The following is a 19,740-nucleotide window of genomic DNA, read 5'->3' as shown; positions in this document are numbered from 1 at the left end:
ATCTGACAGAATACTGCATGGATTACTATCTGGTGGTAATGGATGTGGGGTGGTTGACAGACAGCAGCATGTGGTGGCGTGCCTCAGGGCTCTCCACTTTTTTCTTAAAACCTTCTGCGGGATCATTGGCAAATATGATTCATCGTTCAATTTTCATATTTGAAATTCACTCATAACCAGTTGAAATTACCGAGTAATCAAGAAATTTATTTGAGTGTTTGGTGTAAAATGTCATCACTACCATTCATTTCCCTCATGAAATATAATATCCTGTATTTATTATTTACAAGGATCTCAATTTCAAATCCTCTGTACACTCTGGTGTCCTACACAAGAGAGAAAACATCACTATCCACAATAACGTAGTCAATGAGACTTTTCTTATTCCTTGCCTCTTCTCTCCATGTGAATTTGTGCACATTTTTATGTTGGAAGTTGGTGTTAGTAATAACCAGTCCATGTCCTGAGCAGAAATCCAACAGGTATTTACCATTATTATTAGCTTTGCTCTTTTCTCCAAATTTTCCCAAAATATATTGGTATGTCTGACAATCATTTCCTACTCTGCTATTTAGATCCCCCAACAAGGACCAACTTTTCCTTTTTCATTGTGTCAGCTGATTTTTCTAAAGCCTCAAAAAATTCCTCTACTTCTACCTTAGTAGAACCTTCTGTGGAACCATAGGTACAAATAAGTCTCATTGTCCAATTCCCCATTCTCATATTTGCCCACATTACTCTACTTGAGACCGACTGCCATTCAAGGAGATTAGCCTCGTATTCTGTGTTGAATACTATGGCTATTCCTTCTTTTCTTTGATTGTCATTGCCTGAATATAACATTTTGTATTTATTGCTCAGAAAGATCTCACCAGTTTTGGTCTTTTTTGTTTCAGTCATCCCTATTATGTCGATCTGGTACTTATCTAATTCCTCAGCTAACTCCATTTCTTTGCCATTCAGGCTTCTTATGTTGATAGTACTGATCTTTAACTCTGGTGATATTGAGTTGCGGTGTGTTTTCAGATTTGTTCCAGTAGCTGACTTTTCGCTGTTCTCCCTGGTTCCCTGGCGAAAACAACGGGGGCCTTGTTTAACTGGGCGATGCCCCAGCTGGCATGAAATTGTCATGTTGTACCATCATTTTGTATATCGGATTAAGCCAATAAGAATTCAATATGGTCAGTTAAATCCCAAATTGCCAAATTGCCCATCCTCATTCATTCAGTATCCTGGTAGATACCCAACAGGGTGCACCACGAGAAGGTGAGGATTGGGCATTAAGTCAGAAGCCCTGGTCGGTTCTCCGTATTCCTTTATAGGCTGCGTGGAGGTCTCCTCTCAGTTATATAGCTTTGAACTTAAGCACCCCATATCAAAAGTTCCTGACAAATAAGTCTGCTTGTGCTCTTAGAGGATACAGAGACAAATGCAAGAAAGCTAAACACTGTGTAAAACTAGCAAAACAAAAGTCATGGGAGGACTTTGGCAAGAACATAGAAAATAAATATCAAGAAGGTCACAAAATATTCTGAAGGTTGTTGAAGAAGCTTAAGAATGGAGGAAAGAGTGCTGTAAAAGGAGTTAGAGATGATAAAGGTGACATGAAAACCTTTGAAAAACTGCTAAATGAAACAAGCAGTGATGACAGCACACTGGTAAAAAACACTGACAAGGCATGCAGTCAGGAATACATATCCATACTTGAAGTAGAAAAAGCCATCAAAGGCTTGAAATGTGGAAAGTCAGCAAGAGTAGATGATATTCGACCAGAAATACTGAACTATGGTGGCATAAAAGTTTTACAGTGGCTGCACTGCATAGTTCATAAGTCCTGGATAGAGGGACGAATTCCCGATGATTAGAGTAGAGCTCTCTTAGTACCCATATATAAAAAGGGAAATAAAACAATGTAAGAATTACAGAGGTATATTCCTACTGAGTGTTCCTCGTAAGATTTATACACGTATACTTGAGAAACGGTTGAGAAGAATTGCAGAAGAAAAGCTTGGTGAAGAACAAGCTGGATTCAGGCCAAATAGAGGCTGTCAGGATCAGATTTTCACTTTACAACAAATAGATGAAAAATCATGGGAAAATAATAAAGATCTGTATTTAAGTTCTGTCGATCTGGAAAAGGCATATGACAAGGTGCCGAGAGAGAAGCTATTCAATATGCTACAGCTATATGGTGTCAATGGGGCATTATATCAAGCAATACTTAGTCTTTATTTGAGTTGTAAGTCAGCAGTTAAAATTGAAGGAAGTACAGGAAGGTGGTTTAATGTTAAATCTGGTGTCAGACAAGGATGTAAATTATCTCCTCTGTTATTCATTATCTATATGGATCACATTGTGAAGGAAAGTGGTATTAAACCTGATATCAAAATTGGAGATGTTAATGTCAGCTCTTTGCTTTATGTGGATGATGTTATACTTCTAAATAAATCCACTATAAGTTTGCAAGATTCCCTGACTAAATTGAATAACTGTTGTCATAGATATGGTATGGTATGAACGTCAGCATTAAAAAGACAAAGACAATGAAAATAGGTAGAATTGTTGAAAATGTCAACTGTGTTGTGAACAGTGAACCTGTGGAACAAGCAAATCATTTCAGCTACTTAGCCACGATTTTTACTGAAGATGGTAAATTAAATATGGAAATAGACAACAGAATTAACAAGCTGGTATGGTAGGAAGTCAACTGAATCAATTTATATGGAATAAGAGAGAAATTAGAATTAGCTGTATACAAGATAATATTGGAATTAGCTGTATATAAGACAGCGTTCAAACCAGTTTTAACTTATGGATCTGAGAGCTGGGTCAGAAGTAAAACACTTGACCCAAGACTAGAGACCTCGGATATGAGAGTCCTGAGAAAAATTAGAGGCATGAACAGATAGCATCATTGGCAATATAATATTAAAAATGAGGATATTAGGAAAGAACTTGACATTGTCAGCATCCAAGAATGCATTAGCAGAGCTAATCTAAGGTGGTATGGTCATTTAATCAGAATGGGCAAGGAAAGATTAGCAAAACAAGTGTTCTCTGCCAGGTTGGCAGGAAAACAACCTTTCATCCATTTTTCACCTAAGCTAGATTTTTTTTAGTGGTTAAGGGCTTTATTTTTTAAGCAATTAATGCAGCCAGGTTACCACCTCCTCTACTGAATCTAATGTACATACATATAGTATGTAGATGTGTGTTTATAAGGCCAGTTTACTTGCTTTGAGGAATGAAAAACTTTGGTTTCCAGGAGGGAAACTTCTATCTCTGTACAAGGCTAACTCACTCCTTTAACATAGGATTTGAACCCAAATCTTTCAAATCAAAGGGCTACAGGCAAAAACAACCTTGGTACTTATTTCTGAAATTTCACAAATTTGTTTGAAATTACCAAATTTGTTTAAATGTGAATCCTGCCTACAAAAATCTGATATACTCTATTGTATATCAGCACTATCGCTGTTATTTTTCTAAAGATTATATGATCCAGAGACCTTGCTCTACCATTCACTTTAGGCCTCCAATACACTGGATAATAGGTATAGTCCACCAGACAACAATACTCATCACCAGGATACAATAACACTGCCAATCAGGCCAGTATGGCATGTAAGAAGTTAGTTTAAAAATATAATATTAAAAAAGAACTTTCCATAACTAGATTAATATTACACACTGATACCTACAATAAGATGACTGCCATCTTGACTTCTTCCTGAATATAATATTGTAGATGGGGTCAGACGTACTGAAGGCTAAGACAAAAGCAACAAGAAATTATTAGTTACAAAAACATATTATGAACACAACTCAATTTTAAAATCATTTCAGAAATAAGTGATTCCTAATTATCCTTAACTAAGGAATAAAATGTAAGCATTTTTTAAGTTTTATCTTCATAAAACTTAAATATATGTTTAAGTTTTACAAAGATAAAACTTCATAGAGCGTATGAAGTAATCCACTTACTTCATACGCTCTATTACAGGTAATCCACTTTAGTGCTCAAACTCTCATCCACTGTCTGGATTCTCGTCAGCCTCTCAGGCAATGCATTCTATATACTTACCACTCGCCTTGGAAAATTATAATTCTTACACTCTAGATTATTCCCCATGTACAACTCCCCAGGATAGAACTTCCTTCCTTCCCTTAGAGCTTTCACCTTGAAAAGCTGAAGATTACATGCTTTTATTTTGTCCTCACAGAAGACATTCCACAGTCTTGATATCATTTTGTTACTTGTTCTTATATCTTCTATAAAGCTTCTGCATCCCTTACAAATTCTGCAACCAGATCAGATCCAAGCACATTAGTCCATGTGTTTGGTTGTGACCTGATCAGAAGATTGTGTAATGGAACCATCACATCTTTATCTCTGCCATTCAGTATCCTTTTTTTCTCAGTTACAATCCTAGTTGCCTTCATCAGTATTAACACCAGCCCTCTATAGAGTCAAAAAGACTCATTACAGGAAAATACACTGTGGGAACAGAGGTGGATGGAAATGGAGGTTCTTAGGACATTGCAGAATCTCAACATAAATATAGCAGTAGAATTAGACAGGATATCAGCTCATGTTTTGCAAGAATGTGCAAGGAAACTGACAATGTCTTTTACTAAGCCCTTTAAGTCTCAGCTCTGGTAGTTCCAAGGGAGTGGAAAGAAGACAAAATAATTCCCTTACATAAGGGGGTTCTAAGACTGTAGTGGCAAATTATAGACCAATCAGTATCTCATGAGCAGTGGTAAAAGTACTGGAAAAATTGGTCAAAGAGAATTCAGGAATGGGTAGATAGGAACATGACACTCTATGAGGGTCAATATGGCTTTGTGAACGGTCAATCATGCCTTAGTAATTTACTAACTTTTTATAATGGAGTGACAGCTGAGTTAGATAAGGGAAACAGCTACAATGATTCTGCTGGATTTTGCAAAGGCATTTGACCAAATACTACATGAAACAGTGTTACGCAAATTAGAACAAATGGACATGGATATGACACTGGTTATGCTGAAATTGCCATTGAGAAAAGGCAAGACTTTGGTAGGGATTCTAGAATGTTTTGTATGTCATTAGGCTTATTTGTTGCGATTAGTTTTTGAGGGAGATTTATTCTTATCAGTGTGACTGTATATTTTATTTTAGTTCTTGGTCAGATGAAAGGATAAAGCAGGGACAAGCAGTAAGAGCAGATACTCTTGGATAAGACACCAATGCAGAGTGATGTCTCCTCGCCTTAATGTGCACTTGACAGTGCCTCCTACATACCTGAAAGAGTGAGTAATGACCTAAAAGAGCATGTGGCAGGATTATGCACCAGCTGATCGGAAAGCCTCTTGATTCATTACTGACAAGTTCAGGCATGTGTACTCTCTGGCAGGCAGCCTATGGTACCTTTTTTACTGATACCCTTGAAATAGAGGATTTGGGTATCTAAGTATGTTTGGTTATCTCTTGTAGTAGAGGGAGCCAAAATTCCATTTCACTAATATGTAGGGTGGCATTTCCTTTGGCAATCAAGGTCATCCTGCCATTTAGTGGGTCTAATTAAGATTTCCTCCAACCAGGAAGATATTCTTCTGCAGCAGCAGCAGCAATGCTTGCTGGGTTCACCAGAACTCCTTTTGTGAAACCAGGCCACATGCAGAGAGAGAGAGAGAGAGAGAGGGTTGACCTGACACAAAACTTTTGGAATATCTACTTCTATAACCTAATAATACTGATCTCCAACAATTCTAATTTCTTACAAAAAACTAATTTTCCCTATCTTTTCATTTGATAATAACCAAATCTATGCAAAAGATGATACTGCTAAAAACTAATCTTCTTATAAATTAAAGTTACCAAGAAATTGTATACTTGGTTTAATCCATTATCCAAGTGTAAGCAACTCGTGGCAAAGGTGGTATAAGTTCTCATCACTTGCCTCAGTATCCCATAATGCAAAGCACATCTCCTTGCAGACATGTATAATATTATGCATTAAGGGAAGGGTCACTACCCAGACTGGTTTCAACCTTTATTGAGGTCTCATCAGTGGGAGCCAGACCTAGAAGTGGTGATATACATGTCTGCAAGGAGATGTGCTTTACATTATGGGATACTGAGGCAAGTGATGAGAACTTAGGCCATCTTTGCCACGAGTTGCCCCAGTTCTGAAAGATACTTCAGGTACAAACTTTGTTTGCTTACACTTGGATAATGGATTAAACCAAGTATATAATTTCTTGGTATCTTTAATTTATAATATAACCAAGTGAAAACTTTCAACCACTAATCTTCTTTCTTGGCATAACCACATTAAATATTGTTCTCTCAGCATCCAATAAGCTAGGCTCTTTTACTTGTGACTTACCTTTAGCTGAAAGATAAGTTAGCTGACAGGTACTTCCCCCCACCCCCAGAAAGTGCTTTTCATTCTGCATGTAAGCAAATTGGCCAGAAAATACATGCAATTTACAGACAGAAAAAAATGCAATGGTAAAAAAAAATAATAAAAAAGTGTGTACACACACATACTAATGTACACAGTTGTATAGTGTGTTCTTGGTTATGGATAGTGGTACTGTGCATAGATGGCACTTTATGCCCTCACATGATGAGCCCTTGGCGATATCACATAAGCTGACAAGATGTTTATACTGAACTAACATGGATGAAATTATTCAAATGAAGAAACAGAAGCCATGGAAATGTGTAAACAGGTATGGGCAGCAGATGGCCTAGTGGTGAGTGCATTGTTTAGATAATGTGGTGAGTGCAGAAACAACAGAATTAAAGACCCAGTACAGACATCATAAAATGGCCTCCCACAGAGGGCCTGGCACTTCTTGAATGTCTAATGATGAACATAAAAACATGCATTTTGTGAGCTCCCAAATATGACATGGAATCCTAAAGGGACATTTATGAAAAACTACTGAATATAACCAAAATAAAATTAAGAAAAGCTGACTTTCTGCCACCCAGTCAGTCTATCTAAATGTAGGTCTTAATTTTTACATGGTATTTGTTAAATGTTACATTCTGTATAGAAAAAGAAAACTCTGGTAATGGCACATATGCTCGACTAGGTTGGCATGAGCATTATCTTGTCATGTGTGTGTACATTGGCATAACTTGGATTTCATTAAATAAAAAGATTTTTTTCAGATTAAACAATGTACATCCTCTCAGAAATGAAAGACAATTGGAAAAGTGAGTTTCTTTACAAGTGAATTATTCTGCTGAGATGAGAAAACATTCTTTTTTTTTTTTCTTCCATATCCTTATTTGCACAAAGATCTATTATACTTTTATCACAATATTTATCATAATTTATTATAACATTATAATAAAATATAGTAGGCTCTTTATTTCCAAATAGGGAAATTCTAATTATAATGTATTTCAAATGAGATGCATTCCAAGTGTACAAAACTTTTTGTTTTCATGTAATACAAAATTTTTTGTATTTAATACATGTATCAAAATCAATGGAAGTTTATTGGAAGAAGATGCTTTCAAACACTTTAAACACAAATCTCATCAACACTGGAAACAAGATCAGGATGTTGTGCATACACCTCTTCCCTGAGCAGATGATATGCCCTTGCTGCTGCTTCATCAGTGCTAGCAGTCTCACCTGTTATTTCATTATCATCAAACTCCTGATATGTTCCCTGGGGGATGTGAAGGATAATTATGATATTACTACATGATAAAGTTACATTATTAATTCCAGATCAACAATTTCCTACAAATTAATCTCTTATCTGACAAGAGTCCAATATTATCATCAGATCATATATTTCTGTCTTTTAAGGCACTTTTTGCTATATCAATCCATCTACATCTTGGCCTTCCTCTGGGTCTTTTTGCAAACCTAGCAAAGAACACTTGTTTTGATAATTATTGCTCTTTTATTCTCTTTAATTGACCATACACCTGAGATTAGTTCTAACACATTCCTGAATGCTAACAATGGCAAGTTCTTTCCTAATATCTTCATTGTTAATGTGATACTATCATTGATGTTATCTGTTCATTCTACTAATCTTTCTCATAACTCTCATATCCGAGGTCTCCAGTCTTTAATCAAGTATTTTATTTCTAACGCAGTTCCCAGATTCATAAGTTAAAATTGGTTTGAACACTGTCTTGTATACAGCTGATTTAGTATTTTTACTCATTTCTTTCTTATTACATATAAATTTATTCAGTTGACTTCCTACCATACCACCATTACTAATTTTGTTGTCTATTTCCATATTTAATTTTACCATTTTCACTAAAAATTGTGCCTAAATAGCTGAGATGTTTTACTTGTTCTATAGGTTCATTCAGGATACAGTTCATGCTTCCAGTGTTTCTGCCTATTTTCATTGTCTTTGTGATTTTATTACTCATTTTCATACCAAATTTAACAATTATTCAATTTAGTCAGGAAATTTTGCAGACTTATGATAAATTTATTCAGAAGTATAATCTCATCAACAAAGTAAAGAACTAAGATTAACATTGCCAATTTTAATATCAGATTTAATCCTTTCTTTCATAATGTGATCCATGTAAATAATAATGTGTAAATTTATCGCACACCCAATTTAACATCAACCCTTCTTCCTCTATCACTTTTGATTCGAATGCTGACTTACAGCTTAAATAGAGACTAGGTATTGCATGAAATAATGTCCCATTTACAACATAACTCTAGCATTTTAAAGAATTTTCCTCTTGGCACCTTGCTGTATGTCTTTTCCAGATCAACAAAACTTAAATACAAATCCTTGTTATATTCCCAAGATTTTTCAACTATTTGTCTTAAAATGAAAATCTGATCCTGACAATCTCTATTTGGCATGAATCCAGCTTGTTCTTCACAAACTTCCCTTCCATAATTATTATTATTATTACCCCAAGACATCATGGAGTCAAAGACTCATCTGGGAGGTCCTTTTATCACACACATCTCATCATACCGTGTCTTAAACACACTCAAATTCCTTGCAGACACCACACTCTCAGGCAAGGCATTCCAATCATTCACAACTCTGCATGAAAAAAACCTGCCTTTCACTTCCCTACTCACACCCTCTTTAGTTTCCAGGGATGACCTCTAGTTCTCCCCTGATCTCCCACTATTCTCTGTAGAACTTCTCCACCATTGATCTTATAACAACCCCTTACCAGCTTGTAGGTCTCTATCATATCTCCCCTCTTCCTCCTCTCCACCAGACTCTGCAAATTACATCTTCTCAATCTTTCTTCATACTCAACATTCCAGAGGTCAGAAACTACCTTAGTCAGTTGTCTTTGGACCCTTTCCAACATCCCTTCATCCTTCTGAAAACCCAGTGACCAAATATGGGCACAAATAGTCCATGTGTGGCCTAATCAAAGCCTTATACAACAGAACAAGAATCTCCCTACTTCTACACGTCAGTGTCCTCTGCATCATTCCCAGAAGCCTTTGTGTTGTCTTCACAATTTTGGCGATGTGTCGCCTAAATTTTAGATCCTTATAAGAGATCCCCAGGCCTCTTATTTCCTCTACCTCCAACAATATATTCTCACCAAACATAAATTTTGCATCCCATCTTTTTTTTTCCAAATTTTAAAACCTTACATTTTGCAACATTGAACTCACATCCCCATTTCTATGCCTAATCACTCAATTTATTCAAGTCTTCTTGCAAGGCCACAGCATCTTCACTACTCTTTATGGTTCGTCCCAACTTTGCATCATCTGCAAACAACTGAATATCTCCATCCAAATCTTCACCAATATCATTAATATACAAGTTAAACAGTAATGGCCCTAAAACAGATCCCTGAGGCTTCACTAGTGACTTTCCTTTTCCTGAATATCGCACCCCCCCATACACAACTTGTTGATACCTATCAGATAACCCCAGTCTCCAATCCAATGCACTAATCTAATATCCAACCTCATCTGCTCTAGTTTGACTGTCAACTTATCATGAGATACTCTTGATACAACTCTTGAACAATTTTTCAACTATTTGTCTTAAAATGAAAATCTGATCCTGACAATCTCTATTTGGCTTGAATCCAGCTTGTTCTTCACAATCTTCCCTTCCACAATTTTTATTAGCCATTTCTCAAGTATACTTGCATAAATCTTACCAGGAACACTCAGTAGGGAAATAAATCTAATTCTTGCATTCAGTTTTATTTCCCTTTTTACAGATGAGTACTATGAGAGCTTGCTCTTATCTGGAATCCAACCTTCTCACCAGACCTTCTAAATTATGCAATGCAGCCACTGTAAAACTTTTATATCTCTATATTTGAACATTTCTGGCTGAATTTCATTTACTTCAGCTGCCTTTCCACTTTTCAGGTTTGCGATGAGATTTTCTTCGTCAGTTATGGATATGTATTCATGACTGCATTCCTGTTGGGAGTTTTCTACAATCATGCTGACACTGTTTTTTCATTTAGCAGTCTTTCAAAATAATTACTCCAGACATCTAGAATATCTTTATCTTCAGTTTTCATGCCACCTTTATCATCTATTATTCCTTTTACGGTAGTCTTTCCTCCATTTCTGAACTTTTTCAATAGCCTCCAGAATATTTTGCCAGTTTCCTGATATTTAGCTTCTATGTTCTTAACAAAGTCTTCGCATGATTTTTTAAGCTAGTTTTACAGACTTGCTACATTTTTCTGTGGATTCTCTAAGAGCACAAGCTGACTTACTTGCCAGGGAGTTTCGATATGCTTTCTTCTTTTCCTTCACTGCCTTTTTAACTTCCTGATTCCATGGAGTTCTGATGTTTCTATTCTTACACACAACTTCACCACATGCTTCTCTGGCTGAATCAATCAATGTTTCCTTTATGATATCTCACTGAATCTCCAAGGTGAAGATACTTCACTTGTAAACTTTGTTTGCTAACACAGCTGATAAAGGATTAAACAAGAATATAATTTCTTGTAAAGTCTAATTTGTAATCCAGTGAAAAAACTTATCAACTATACACTTTTAACTATTTGCATATGGCAAATATGATTTTTGTAATCTCCAACTCAAACGTCTAGAAGAAGAATAAATCCAATATCAGAAGAACTGAAGATAGGAACCATCAATATAAGGAGTATTAATGGAAAGGAAATTGAACTTGTGGAAGAATTGGAAAAGTACCACATGTGACATAATTGGCATTACTGAGACAAAGAAGACAAAAACAGGTGAGATCTTACTAAATAATAAGTAAACAATGTTAATTAAGAGGGAGATGTTAAATCCCGTTTTATTTTATAGCCGGGTACGAAACTCAGGTCAAAATCCATAGAGTTTCAATGCCGAAAAAACCATCGGCGGAACCAAGTGTAAATGATCACTTGGATAGTACAACACCAGGGCAACTCCATGCAAAGGTGGAGCAAGCTCCCTCACTAATTTTAATATTCTTTCATAATGTAAAACCCAGCTCCTAAGAGATGTATAAATATTGTTTTACATTATGAGAAGCAGTCACTACCCAGACCGGTTTCAACCTTTTTTGAGGTCTCATCAGTGAGTAGGTAGACCTGGAATATCAAGGTTTTAAGTGAACAGAAACTTACATACCTATACTATCGAACTGCCGAAGTGGTGTACTATATATTGTTCTATATTGTTAACTACAAAGATAATAAGCCGAAAGGCTATTTTTTTTCCGGCATTGAAACTCTATGGATGTTGATGGATTTCAACCCGAGTTTCGTACCCGGCTCTAAAATAAAATAAAATGGGATTTAACATTTCGCTCTTAATTAACAAATTCGCCGGTAAAATAGCCTTTCGGCTTATTATCTTTGTAGTAAACAATGCTATTTTAATTAAAATTATAATAATGGAATTAACTCATGCAAAATATTATTTATTGGTAGAATTTTTGCCTGAGTATCACAGGCATCTTCAGTACATGTAAAAAGCTAATTAAACAATAACTGACATTTCCAAAAGGCACCACCTAAGTAGCTAATGTAAGATAACTAAAAAAGGTTATTGAATTTCCTAACTTATTTAAAAATAAATAAAATAAAATAGATAAATAAATTATTAAATTATACACACACACACAATTAAAAAAGTTAAGAAAGATTAACTGATTTAAAAAGTACTATCTCCCACAAAGGGGATAGATATAGAACATCGGATCTGTTTAAGTCAGGAGAGTGAAGTAAAGTTTCACGTTTCTTTATAAAGCCATTCCATGAGGAATCGACTTTTGTGAAGGACTCATCTTGTTCCAATGAACTCTGTCTAGTGTTAATGGCATGCTCTGCAAGTCCAGACTGTTCAGGTTCAAGGGTACTGAATACAAGACTTGTGTTCTTCTAGCCGAATAAAAGCAGATCTTCCTGTTTGTGCGAAATAAGATAACCCACAAGGGCAAGGAATCTGGTAGACACCTGGATAACTGAAATGTGGAAGCTTATCCTTTGGAGAAGCGAGAAAGGTGGAGATTTTTCTGATTGGTCGAAAGGCAACAAAAATATTTAGTGGTTTTAAACTTTTGCTATGCGTTCACTAATGCCTTGCACATAAGGGTTAGGAATAAGCATTATTTCTTCGGTATTTGAAGAGGATGATATATCAAAACTACTCAGAGCTCATTTGATTAAGGAATTCTTATATCCATTAGAGGGGTGCTTAAGGGTCAAAGCTGTATAACTGAGAGGAGACCTCCACATAGCCTTTAAAGGAATGCGGAGAACCGACCAGGGCTTCTGACCTAATGTCCAATCCTCACCTTCTCGTGGTGCACCCTGTTGGGTATCTACTTTGATACTGAACGAACGAGGATGGGCTGGCAATTTGGGATTTAGCCGACCAAATTGTATTCTTATTGGTTAAACCAAAATAAAAAATGATGGTACAACATGACAAAATTTCATGCCGGCTGGGGCGTCGCCCGGTTAAACAAGGCCCCCGTTGTTTTCGCCAGGGAACCAGGGCGAACAGCGAAAAGTCAGCTACTGGAACAAATCTGAAAACAAACCCCAACTCAACATCACCAGAGTTAAAGATCGGTACTATCAATGTAAGAAGCCTGAATGGCAAAGAAATGGAGCTAGCTGAGGAATTAGATAAGTACCAGATTGACATAATAGGGGTGACTGAAACAAAAAAGACCAAAACTGGTGAGATCTTTCTGAGCAATAAATACAAAATGTTATATTCAGGCAATGACAATCAAGGAAAAGAAGGAGTAGCCATAGTATTCAACACAAAATACGAGGCTAATCTTCTTGAATGGCAGTCAGTCTCAAGTAGAGTAATGTGGGCAAATATGAGAATGGGGAACTGGACAATGAGACTTATTTGTGCCTATGGTCCCACAGAAGGTTCTACTAAGGTAGAAGTGGAGGAATTTTTTGATGCTTTAGAAAAAGCAACTGACACAATGAAAAAGGAAAAGTTGGTCCTTGTTGGGGATCTAAATAGTAGAGTAGGAAATGATTGTGAGACATACAAAAATATTTTGGGAAAATTTGGAGAAAAGAGCAAAGCTAATAATAATGGCAAATATCTGTTGGATTTCTGCTCAGGACATGGACTGGTTATTACTAACACCATGTTCCAACATAAAAATCTGCACAAATTCACATGGAGAGAAGAGGCTAGGAATAAGAAAAGTCTCATTGACTATGTTATTGTTGATAGTGATGTTTTCTCCCTGGTGCAGGACACCAGAGTGTACAGAGGATTTGAAATTGGAAGTGATCACTATTTAGTCTTGAGCAGGATAAAATTGAATTTCATATTGAAAAGAATAACATGTAAGAAAGTTTTAAAGCGAATAAAAGTTGAGCAGCTCTCAGATGTGAACTGTAGACTAAAATACAGAAATATTATTGAAAAGAAAACGAAAGAGTTTGAGAACAGGAATCAAACCTTGGAGATTCAGTGGCAAACTCTGAAGGAAACATTGATTGATTCTGCCAGAGAGGCATGTGGTGAGGTTGTGTGCAAGGATAAAAAAATCAGAACTCCCTGGTGGACACAGGAAGTTAAAGAGGCAGTGAAGGAAAAGAAGAAAGCATATCAAAAGTTCCTGGCAAATAAGGCAGCTGTTACTCTTACAGAATACAGAGACAAATGTAAGAAAGCTAAACAGTGTGTAAAACTAGCTAAACAAAAGTCATGGGAGGACTTTGGCAAGAATATAGAAAATAAATATCAAGAAGGTGGCAAAATATTCTGGAGGTTGTTGAAGAAGCTTAGGAATGGAGGAAAGAGTGCTGTAAAAGGAATTAGAGATGATAAAGGTGAAATGAAAACAGGAGAAAAAGATATCCTTGAAGTATGGAGTAATTACTTTGAAAAACTGCTAAATGAAACAAGCAGTGATGACAGCACAGTGATAAAAAACACTGACCAGGCATGCAGTCAGGAATACATATCCATACTTGAAGTAGAAAAAGCCATCAAAGGCTTGAAATGTGGAAAGGCAGCAGGAGTAGATGATATTCGACCAGAAATGCTGAAGTATGGTGGTATAAGAGTCTTACAGTGGCTGCACTGCATAGTTCAGAAAGCCTGGACAGAGGGACGAATTCCCAATGATTGGAGTAGAGCTCTCATAGTACCCATATATAAAAAGGGAAATAAAACTGAATGTGAGAATTACAGAGGTATTTCCCTACTGAGTGTTCCTAGCAAGATCTATGCAAGTATACTTGAGAAACGGTTGAGAAGAATTGTGGAAGAAAAGCTTGGTGAAGAACAAGCTGGATTCAGGCCAAATAGAGGCTGTCAGGATCAGATCTTCACTTTACGACAAATAGTCGAGAAAGCATGGGAATATAACAAAGATCTGTATTTAAGTTTTGTCGATTTGGAAAAGGCATATGACAAGGTGCCAAGAGAGAAGCTATTCAATACGCTGCAGTTATATGGTGTCAATGGGGCATTATATCAAGCAATACTTAGTCTTTATTTGAGTTGTGATTCAGCAGTTAGAATTGAAGGAAGTACAGGAAGATGGTTTAATGTTAAATCTGGTGTGAGACAAGGATGTACATTATCCCCCCTGTTATTCATTATCTATATGGATCACATTATGAAGGAATGTGGTATTAAACCTGACATCAAAATTGGAGATGTTAATGTCAGCTCTTTGCTTTATGCGGATGATGTTATACTTCTAAATAAATCCGCTACAAGTCTGCAAGATTCTCTGACTAAATTGAATAGCTGTTGTAATACATATGGTATGAAGGTCAGCAATAAAAAGACAAAGACAATGAAAATAGGCAGAATCATTGAAAATGTCAACTGTGTTGTGAATGGAGAACCTGTGGAACAAGTAAAACATTTCAGCTACTTAGGCACAATTTTTACTGAAGATGGTAAACTAAATATAGAAATAGACAACAGAATCAGCAAAGCTGGTATCGTGGGAAGTCAATTGAATAAATTCATATGGAATAAGAAAGAAATTAGTCGGAACACTAAATTAGCTGTATACAAGACTGTGTTCAAACCAATTTTAACTTATGGATCTGAGAGCTGGGTCAGAAGTAAAACACTTGACCAAAGACTAGAGACCGCAGATATGAGAGTCCTGAGAAAGATTAGAGGCGTGAACAGATGGCATCAATGGCAATATCATATTAAAAATGAGGATATTAGGAAAGAACTTGACATTGTCAGCATCCAGGAATGCGTTAGCAGAGCTAATCTCAGATGGTATGGTCACTTAAATAGAATGGGAGAGGAAAGATTAGCAAAACAAGTGTTCTCTGCCAGGTTGGCAGGAAAACGACCCAGAGGAAGACCAAGATATAGGTGGATTGATACGGTACAAAGTGCCTTAGACGATAGAAATATAAGATCTGATAATGTTGGAGTCTTGACAAGTAACAGACTGATTTGGAGGAAAATTGTAGATAGGAAGTTAGTAATGATGTAATTTTTTCATGTAGTACTGTCATATCCTGTACACCCCTTGAGGGTACATGGCAGGAATTTGATGATGATGATGATGATGATATATCCATTAGATAAAAAAGAGGAAATAATATATTGCAATTCTTTCTGTAATAGTTCAATTGAAGAACAAAAGGAGCGAGCCCGATGAAATAGTATTTTAATAGTTCCCACCTTTTGACAGGGATGGTGATGAGATTCAGCATGAATATAATGGCCTGTATGACTGGGAAATGTAGGTTACCATCTGGTTGGCAAAGAATTAAAAGATCTAAAAAGGCTAATTGCTTATTTACTTCTATTTCTAGGGTGAACTGGATCCTTGGATGAAGTGCATTTAATTTAGAGAGAGAAACTGTTGCAGCTCATCAAAAGAGCCAATCCAGATAGCAAAAATGTCATCTACATATCTGAACCAATGAATAGGTCTAGGCGAAATGTTGTCAAAAGTAAGTTGTTCAAAGAAAGACATTTTTCTCTCATATTCTCTTCTATCTTGAATAGTTATTCAAGATAAAAGAAAATATGAGAGAAAAATGTCTCCATTACTCCACGAGTATTCAACTTACAGGCCCCTCACATCAGATTCCTACTGGGAGTCAATTAAAGACTTAATTCTCTTATAGATAATGTATCTACATGGGATGAAGATCAAAAGAAAAAACTTAAAACCTTCTTCAGTCATCCACCTAGATTGTATTGTCTTCCAAAAGTTCATAAACCAGGTATTCCATTAAGACCAAAATATCAAAATCTTTATCAAATTTACTCTCTTCTTCAACTAGAAGAACTGCTATTTATATAAAAAATACTTTGGATTTCAAAAATAAAATTTCAGGTCTTCATTTGGACACTTTGGATGTTATGATCAGTTTGGATGTGGTTTCATTATTTACTAATGTTCCTTTACCTGACATCTTTGAATTACTGCAACAAGAATTTCCTTTTCAAACATTTAAAATCTTTGATATTATAATGGGGTGCTTAAGGGTCAAAGCTGTATAACTGAGGGGAGACCTCCACATAGCCTTTAAAGGAATGCAGAGAACCGACCAGAGCTTCTGACCTAACATCCAATCCTCACCTTCTCGTGGTGCACCCTTTTGGGTATCTACTTGGATACTGAACGAACAAGGATGGGCTGGCAATTTGGGATTTAACTAACCAAATTGCATCCTTATTGGCTTAAACCAATATACAAAATGATGATACAACATGACAAAATTTCATGCCAGCTGGGGCATCGCCCAGTTAAACAAGGCCACCATTGTTTTCGCCAGGGAACCAGGGCGAACAGCGAAAATTCAGTTACTGGAACAAATCTGAAAACGCACCCCAACTCAACATCACTAGAGTTAAAGATCGGTACTATCAACATAAGAAGCCTGAATGGCAAAGAAATGGAGCTAGCTGAGGAATTAGATAAGTACCAGATCGACATAATAGGGGTGACAAACAAAAAAGGCAAAAACTGGTGAGATATTTCTGAGCAATGAATACAAAATGTTAGATTCAGGCAATGACAATCAAGGAAAAGAAGGAGTAGCCATAGTATTCAACAAAAAATACGAGTCTAATCTTCTTCAATGTCAGTCGGTCTCAAGTAGAGTAATGTGAGCAAATATGAGAATGGGGAACTGGACAATGAGACTTTTGTGCCTATGGTCCCACAGAAGGTTCTACTAAGGTAGAAGTGGAGGAATTTTTTGAAGCATTACAAAAAGCAACTGACACAATGAAAAAGGAAAAGTTGGTCCATGATGGGGATCTAAATAGAGTAGGAAATGATTGTGAGACATACAGAAATATTTTGGGAAAATTTGGAGAAAAGAGTAAAGCTAATAATAATGGCAAATATCTGTTGCATTTCTGCTCAGGACATGGACTGGTTATTACTAACACCATGTTCCAACATAAAAATGTGCACAAATTCACATGGAGAGAAGAGGCTAGGAATAAGAAAAGTCTCATTGACTATGTTATTGTGGATAGTGATGCAGGTGCAGGACATCGGAATGTACAGAGGATTTGAAATTGGAAGTGATCACTATTTAGTCTTGAGCAGGATAAAATTGAATTTCATATTGAAAAGAATAACATGTAAGAAAGCTTTAAAGTGAATAAAAGTTGAGCAGCTCTCAGATGGGAACTGTAGACTAAAATACACAAAGATTATTGAAGAAAAAATGATAGAGTTTGAGAACAGGAACCAACCCTTGGAGATTCAGTGGCAAGCCTTGAAGAAAGCCCTCATAGATTCAGCTAGAGCGGCATGTGGTGAAGTTGTCTGCAAGGAGAGAAAAATTAGAATTCCATGGTGGACACAGGAAGTTAAAGAGGCAGTGAAGGAAAAGAAGAAAGCATATCAAAAGTTCCTAGCGAATAAGTCAGCTTGTGCTCTTAGAGAATACAGAGACAAATGTAAGAAAGCTAAACACTGTGTTAAACTAGCTAAACAAAAGTCATGGGAGGATTTTGGCAAGAATATAGAAAACAAATATCAAGAAGGTGGCAAAATATTCTGGAGGTTGTTGAAGACGCTTAAGAATGGAGGAAAGAGTGCTGTAAAAGGAGTTAGAGATGATAAAGGTGACATGAAAACCTTTGAAAATCTGCTAAATGAAACAAGCAGTGATGACAGCACAGTGGTAAAAAACACTGACAAGGCATGCAGTCAGGAATACATATCCATACTTCAAGTAGAAAGAGCCATCGAAGGCTTGAAATGTGGAAAGGCAGCAGGAGTAGATGATATTCGAATAGAAATGCTGAAGTATGGTAGTACAGGAGTCTTACAGTGGCTGCACTGCTAGTTCAGAAAGCCTGGACAGAGGGACGAATTCCCGATGATTGGAGTAGAGCTCTCATAGTACCCATATATAAAAAGGGAAATAAAACTGAATGTGAAAATTACAGAGGTATTACCCTACTGAGTGTTCCTGGCAAGATCTATGCAAGTATACTTGAGAAACAGTTGAGAAGAATTGTGTAATAAAATCTTGGTGAAGAACAAGCTGGACTCAGGCCAAATAGAGGCTGTCAGGATCAGATCTTCACTTTACAACAAATAGTCGAGAAAGCATGGGAATATAACAAAGATCTGTATTTAAGTTTTGTCGATTTGGAAAAGGCATATGACAAGGTGCCAAGAGAGAAGCCATTCAATACGCTACAGTTATATGGTGTCAATGGGGCATTATATCAAGCAATACTTAGTCTTTATTTGAGTTGTAAGTCAGCAGTTAGAATTGAAGGAAGTACAGGAAGATGGTTTAATGTTAAATCTGGTGTGAGACAAGGATGTACATTACCCCCTCTGTTATTCATTATCTATATGGATCACATTATGAAGGAAAGTGGTATTAAACATGATATCAAAATTTGAAATGTTAATATCAGCTCTTTGCTTTATGCGGATGATGTTATACTTCTAAATAAATCCGCTACAAGTCTGCAAGATTCTCTGACTAAATTGAATAACTGTTGTAATAGATATGGTATGAAGATCAGCGTTAAAAAGACAATGAAAATAGGCAGAATCATTGAAAATGTCACCTGTGTTGTGAATGGAGAACCTGTGGAACAAGTAAAACATTTCAGCTACTTAGGCACAATTTTTAGTGAAGATGGTAAATTAAATGTTGAAATAGACAACAGAATCAACAAAGCTGGTATGGTGGGAAGTCAATTGAAAAAATTCATATGGAATAAGAGAGAAATTAGTCAGAACACTAAATTAGCTGTATACAAGACAGTGTTCAACTCAGTTTTAACTTGTGGATCTGAGAGCTGG

At 36.3% G+C, this 19,740-nt stretch overlaps 1 protein-coding gene across 5 annotated transcripts in view; it reads right to left on the bottom strand.

Moving 5' to 3' along the window:
- LOC150107839 (branched-chain alpha-ketoacid dehydrogenase kinase-like) overlaps positions 1-19,740 on the bottom strand; it is a 309,936-nt gene that overhangs the window by 233,543 nt on the left and 56,653 nt on the right. For all 5 annotated transcript variants that reach the window (XM_090392088.1, XM_090392087.1, XM_090392090.1 and 2 more), the window contains one exon: positions 3,702-3,770. In XM_090392088.1, coding sequence (XP_090248214.1) covers positions 3,702-3,770 — 69 coding nt within the window. The remainder of the gene's footprint in view (positions 1-3,701; positions 3,771-19,740) is intronic.

This window comes from Typopeltis vanoorti, chromosome 4 (genome assembly GCF_054136105.1).
Source record: "Typopeltis vanoorti isolate ZY-2024b chromosome 4, IOZ_Tvanoo_1.0, whole genome shotgun sequence".
Lineage (NCBI taxonomy): Eukaryota > Metazoa > Arthropoda > Arachnida > Uropygi > Thelyphonidae > Typopeltis > Typopeltis vanoorti.
The sequence above is the reverse complement of the archived record's forward strand: the minus strand, read 5'-3'. Positions and strand labels throughout refer to the sequence as shown.